Here is a 6,727-nt window from a genome sequence, read left to right as displayed (position 1 = left end):
CGAGCATGCTGATGATATAAACGCTTTTATAAATGCTAAATGCGAGAGATTTCAATGAAGTAGTCAATCCTTTCAGAGCGCGTGAAGCGCGCTCTTACATACAGGGCACCTACGGCGCCCTTTACACTGTAAGGTCGAGCGAAGCCCGATATTCAGAGTGCGCGAAGCGCGCTCTTACATACAGGCTACTTCTTCTGGATTTACAGTACATGCCTTTTATGAATGGTTTACGCTTACTGGACAATTACTGCACATAGGAAGAAATGCGTGCATCACAAAAATGTACCTATATTTTTATGAAATAAAGAATTTTGTATTTTTGTATAGGAAGAAGAAGCGTCGCGGAGCGTGCAGGAGGGCGCAGTCGGCAGCCGAACTGAACCCGGAGTCCATAGCCGCGGCCAACAGGAGAGACGCGTTCCGGATCCGATCCGTGTCCACGGACAAAGATGAAAGCGAGGGTACGGTCCTGTTAATTAATATCGCTAACTAAAGTGACTTACAGTCGTTTTCTGATTTTAATAACAGGTTATGAATTAGATCTAGATTTTATCTATTTTTTAATTTTGAGTAGGTAGTGGATGTGAGTCATCGGTCCTCGCTAGAGATACGGGCGGCCGGTTGATCTTTATTTAATAAAAGCTACCCATATTTGTTGTGTTTTGTGGTGACTTATTTGGCCTTGTTTTAAAGATCTGGATTAAGTAATAGTTATGGATATGATCTGGTGGTGTCATGAAAATCAGAATAAGCCAGTGAGTCAGACAATGTAAACCATAAAGCATTGCCGGCTGTATAAAATTTTACGGTTCATCTCACATGTTTCACGACTTTGTTATACCGATTCATTGCTAAACAAGTGTTCCGTGTACAGAGGAGAACTCCGAGAAGACACCGCTGGTGACGCAGAAAATCGACTCGCTGGCCAAACTGTTGTTCAACAAGTCCATCATTGGTTCTGGCTCCGGCAAGTCTTCGCCTTCCACTTCAGAACCCCCTTCCTCCCCTAAGTAAGTTTGATATCGTATAAGTTCATCAGAAATAAATCCCTTAGTCCCTTTAGACTAGACAGGTTGTCTTGAGATAGTATAGAAAATTCCAGAAAACTTTTGATTTTTTAAACTTGCAGAGTCGGCGAGAAGTCCATGGAGAACTCGGCAGCATTCATAGTTTGCTCGGAATATTTATCACAGACTTCACGGTTAGTACAGTCGCTATTAAATATGACCAGCTAAGGTGCTCAAAAACATCTAAACACTTTAACGTCTTCATAAGCTTTGTTAAGGCGTTTGTGAATTGAGTACCTTGACCGCTCCGACGTACCTGATGGCAACCGTACCTATATACCTATACTAAGTCCATAAAAAAGGTATCATGATTTGTTGATTGACGGTCGTTCAAGTTATGAGCGAAGCTCATACACACGGACAATTGACCTACGAACAATTCAGAAATTCGACTTTGTAATATCCATGCTGGGATGTGTCGAAATCTCAATATCGATGTCAAAATCAAAGGAAAAACGTTTGCATTCTAAGTGTATTAAGGGTATCGTCTCTGACATTTCTGCAAATTTAGCGTAGATAGACCCTAAAGCTGTTTGTATGTACATGAATATTTAAAATTGTCTATTTTTCAGGTATGACCTAATATCACAGCTGAGCACGATCGGCTCGCGGCCCAACAAGTACTGGTTCGCAGTGCACGACAACTCTATCAAAACTGACCGTCTTCTTTCTTTGGTAAGGTTAAAATAAGGAGAGTTGTCCTTTTATACTACAAGTACAAGTATTACAGACAAAAAAGTGGACATGTTCTGAAAAGAATAAGGGAGAGGTTTTGTCTCACGACGATATCGATGTACAGTGGCGTTCAAAAGTGCATACATAGTCACCAAATATCTGATGGAATCTTATTAGAGCCTTATAAAAAGATCGTGGCATACCTTCTAGGTCAAGTCTGCTGTGAAGCAACGAAGAAATGTGAAGCCTCTACAAATAAATGTCAAAATTCCGGTTTACTAACGAATGGGCCAAAAACGTTTCCCAAAGTATCACATCCCAAACTATGTTTCCCAAATTATCATTTCCCAAAAAAATGTTTGGCATAACAACTTATCGCAAACTTTCAGTTAGCAGTACTCTTTTTTGGCAAGTTATTGTTTAGCAAATAATTACTTGGACAATTTACATTTTACCAAGTATTATTTAGTCAAATGTATCATTAAGCATAACTTACATGTCCCAAAATATTGCATGGCATACAATTTACATACCAATAGAGAGAGAATAGGAGGCTGCAGAATTTAATTTGGCTGGTATTTAACTGATCATTACATATAGTAAAAAGTAACGTCAATAAAAATCATTCTTACTGCCAAAAATATGTAGTAGGTACTTAAATGATCACTAAAATTAAAACTCCATTTTAATGTAAAATGATAACCAAATTTGTTACATCTTGCTATTCTATTAAACCAAATAACACCAAAGTATCCCAAAAATAGTAAATAACCACCAATATTTAAACCACATTTTAGTTTAAAATGTCATGCAATTTTTTACATCTCATTCATCATATAATTCTATTAAATTATTAATCCACTTCGTGACCTTTTTCTAGTACATAGTATTTTGTTTCTGTAAGGATCGCAGTTCTAACCTAACCTAACCCACTTTTCTAATAGCATTTCGTTTCTGTAAGGGTCACAGTTCTAACCTAACCTAACCCACTTTTCTGATAGCGGTTCCGTTTTGTGAGGATCTCAGTTCAAACCTAACCCAACCCACCCAAATTACGTAGAATTTAACGTACCTATATTACATAACATAACAAAAACTACAAATTTAAATAGAGAAAGAGATGCCTATTTGTCAAATTTGCGAAGTGACAATTTTGACCAAACATCGTTTTGGAATATAATAGTAGCCAATAAAAAAACGTTTGCTAAATAAGTTTTTGTCCTAATAACATTTGACAAAGTAAAATGCCAAATGATAATTTGACCAAATAAATTATATGCGAAGTGTAACTTTGCAAAGGATTGGGAAATGAAACTATTGCGATAAGTTTGTTGGGAAGTGAAATTTTGCGAAACGTATTTGGCCCAAACGAAAGTACACCCTAAATTCCTTATATTATAAATATGGCGTTCATAGTGAGGTTTCCACATTTTATCACTGCATTTTCCTTACACGTGTTTTAGTTTCTGACGCCTTTTCTTGTTTTTCTCAGATGCCTCTGCCCAGTAAATGTCCCATCGAGTTCAGCGAGCGCTCCCGAGCGCTAATCGTGGAGCTATTCCGTTCTGTCCACCACCCGTACATCTACCCGGTCTTGGGCTTGGAGGCCTTTAGTGGACATGCACTGACAGTCATGCCTTTTAATGCACGAGGCAGCCTAAAGGACCTCATTTACAAGGTTAGGAAGCTCACAATACTTTCGAGTGAGCATCAGTGTGGCTTACGAACACGGTTAGTTTGCAACTGACAATATTTGACATTGTATCCAGATGCCATGTCATCACAGTGAATATTTCGGTGCCATTAGCCATGGTTCACGTCGTTTGTTGGAAATTTCTGGATTCTGGAACTCTGCAGGTTCAGATTTGGTAGTCTAAACCTCAACTGAGCATTCCCTCCAGATATTCTCCAAATTATTGTGTATTATGTTTTTGTCTGGATCGCCTGATTTTGTTTTATACCACCTGATATTACTTCCACCAACTCTCTTAATTTTTCTCAACATTGTAGAGCACATGGAACGAGGACTACAGCCGCAAGTACGACTCGGGTGGCACCGGCCTCCCGGCCTGGCAGGTGGCCCGCTTCGGCCGGCAGATACTCGAGGGCCTCACCTTCCTCAGGGAGAAGGGATTCCCGCCCTTCCGACATCTGCACTCGGGGAACGTGATGGTTCAAAATGGCGTGGCGAGGTGAGTTAATAAGTGGCGCCCAACGTGGGGCTTATTTTTACTTTGAGAATTTCTAGCAGGTAAGTCCCATACGTTATATCGTGGCTATACCTCCATCCTTCTTGCTTTATTAAATATATAGATAGAAGAAATGGTAGGTAAGTAGTCACCGGCTTGCCGCCTGGAATACCAAAGGTTGTTCAATGGAACGCTTTTTCAATAGCGAACAAAGCGATGATTTTTTTAATACCTGACAAATTAAACTGAACTCCCCAGGATATGCGCTCTAGAGAACACATTGATCGGCGCCTCCCCCCGCATCCCGGCGACGGCGGAACACGTCGAGGCCCTCAGCTTCGGCCGCGTGCTGTACGAGATGTGCGCAGGCGCCGACCTGGATCTATCACTGCTGCCAGACTTGATACCAAACTATCCTCATGTAAGTATTGAACGTTTTGTAAATATTAATTGAAACAGAGAGTCGTATTGGAGATGTTCCGAAACATACATAGTTCTATTCTATGATGTATGTACTACACTTTGTCGAATTTAGATTTTTCCATATATTAAGCATTGTCCAAGCAGTTAATTTGTTTTGTTCGAGTGCATTTTCTTCTAAAACCGTTCATTTTTAAACTTTTGTGATTGTAATATAATCGAAAGCGAGTTTTTATTTTCCATGCTCTAAAATATCGGAAAATCCTCTTTGAATTGATAATGATGATTGTTGTTGTAATTTTGCAGATAGTGGAAATGATCGAGCTGATCTTCGGACCCCGTACACCGAGTCTCCATGAGTTGCTGCTTTGCGAGGTGTTTCGCAAGATCGATCTGCGGGAAATGAAGGGCTCTTGTCTGCCGGTGAGTCTATCGTAATCCTACTGTTGATTATAATTGAGCTAATATTTGGTCTGCGCACGCCGAGCTTACACGAGCTGCTGCTTTGCGAAGTTTATGTTGGTCTTATTATTTCCAGAACTTCAACCAGCGTCTATCACGCTCTTGCCTATCCCTCCTCAGCGAGGTGGCCCGCCGGCAGCCAGGCTGCCGCACTCCGCCGGCGCGATCGCTGCGCGGCTCTCCTTGCACGCCACCCGCGAGAAGGTATACTCTGGCAAACCAGCTTTGTCAGTAACAAAAGGCGGCAAATTTGAAAAATGTAGGCACGAAGGATCGATCACGCCTTTTTCTACTGACAATGTTGGCTTTTAGTATATAGATCGTAAGTTTCATAAAACCGCACGGCTACAAGTTAGCTCTTAATGCGAGTAGCCGGAAAAATATGTCAGCGGGTTTTTGGAAAGAGCTTTTAAGGTAGGCGGAAGGTAGTAGAGTTGTTCTGTCAATATTTATTCGATACTAAAACCTGTATAAATCTGCTGAAAAGTTATGGTTGAAAAATCAAATGTGTGTGAGAAGTCTAAACCCACCTAACAAGTCCTACGGCTAAGATGGAGATTAAGTAAAAAATCGCGAAAAAAATGGACGAAACGTATGGGCCCCTAGGGTATATATTTGTTCACGATTTTCTTCGCTCCCTTGGCAAACCTTGTTCAATATAACTATCTAAATTGTTAGCTATAAAGGCCGAATAATCATGATTTTAGGAGTACTTTCATAATTTTTCTATTTCGTTTTCAGGAGACATTTCGCGGTCGACCAAGATTATACAGAAGAGTGGCAGTGGTGACTTTTGACAACATTTGCTTTATATTTGTCCATTTTACTTTGTACGTATGTATTTTATTTGGCAGTAATTTAATAAAGCATTGGAATTATTTATTTTTGTTTTTATTTGTTTAAGTATTCATATATCTGTGGTGGTCAAAAATAGTGGGTTCAGACTCAGACTTCGGTTGTGGCCAGACACAGCACTGTATCGAGGTCTGTGGAGAAATTGGGGGATTCGACAGGCTCCAATTTTTTAAATAATAATAACAGGTTGTAAACGTGGACGCCATGGAAATAAGAAGTTGAAATGGATTATGTATAAATGTATTGGCACGGATGAACAGTAAGCTATATCACGATAACCACCATATATACGGCGTTGGCGTGACCGGTAAGCAAACGCAATAATGTATGAAAGCCAACATAGCTTCTAGACATTCTGGCTTAAATGTAGAAAATCAATAAACTAAATCGCAGAAGGTTTTAATACCGAACAGAGGTCTTATAAACTACCTTGTGATATAGGAGGCAAACGAACTGACGAATCGCCTGATGGTAAGCAATTACCGTTGTCCATGGACGCCTGCAACACCGCGTCCTTGTAGGAAGATACGCTCTTTTCAGAAGCCTTGAAGGCCGCGTGGCGGTCCGGAAATACTGCGAGCGAGTGTTTATCACACCCAGAGGGCCGGTTCGACGTGTTGCCTATGTCACACTTATGTACGAATTTACAAGTGCGACAGAGAGGCAATACGTCGAATATGGTTCGCGGTAGGCTCTCAGTTCTTGTAGTACATACGAATAGGTACATGAGATCTGTGGCGATGACAGTAGTCTTCGTAAACGCTTCACAATGCGGATTCTATGCGATGTAATCCCTGGCTATACGTCCCACTGCTGGGCACAGGCCTCCTCTCATGCGCGAGAGGGCTTGGGCTATAGTCCCCACGCTAGCCCGATGCGGATTGGCTGTGAGATAGTTTATCTAAATGTATTGATACCAATGTTTACATACAAATATACTCCAATGGATTGATAACATCTAGTCTATTGACTTGTGATATTGGTAACACACTAAGTGATTGCGAATTGTGATTGATTCAGTAGCCATTTGATTTTGAAACCTATTTAATAGCATTTAGA

At 40.5% G+C, this 6,727-nt stretch overlaps 1 protein-coding gene across 1 annotated transcript in view; it reads left to right on the top strand.

Moving 5' to 3' along the window:
* LOC134797373 (slowpoke-binding protein-like) overlaps positions 1 to 5,603 on the top strand; it is a 6,415-nt gene extending 812 nt beyond the window's left edge. Inside the window, exons 2-11 of the mRNA XM_063769595.1 lie at positions 328 to 461; positions 875 to 1,010; positions 1,130 to 1,201; positions 1,640 to 1,742; positions 3,235 to 3,420; positions 3,753 to 3,934; positions 4,190 to 4,352; positions 4,658 to 4,774; positions 4,890 to 5,017; positions 5,555 to 5,603. Of these exons, the coding sequence (XP_063625665.1) occupies positions 328 to 461; positions 875 to 1,010; positions 1,130 to 1,201; positions 1,640 to 1,742; positions 3,235 to 3,420; positions 3,753 to 3,934; positions 4,190 to 4,352; positions 4,658 to 4,774; positions 4,890 to 5,017; positions 5,555 to 5,603 (1,270 nt within the window). The remainder of the gene's footprint in view (positions 1 to 327; positions 462 to 874; positions 1,011 to 1,129; positions 1,202 to 1,639; positions 1,743 to 3,234; positions 3,421 to 3,752; positions 3,935 to 4,189; positions 4,353 to 4,657; positions 4,775 to 4,889; positions 5,018 to 5,554) is intronic.
* The last annotated feature ends 1,124 nt before the right edge of the window (positions 5,604 to 6,727 follow it).

The sequence above is a fragment of the Cydia splendana genome, chromosome 15 (genome assembly GCF_910591565.1).
Source record: "Cydia splendana chromosome 15, ilCydSple1.2, whole genome shotgun sequence".
Taxonomy (NCBI): Eukaryota; Metazoa; Arthropoda; class Insecta; order Lepidoptera; family Tortricidae; genus Cydia; species Cydia splendana.
This window is presented reverse-complemented; position numbering and strand designations above follow the sequence as displayed.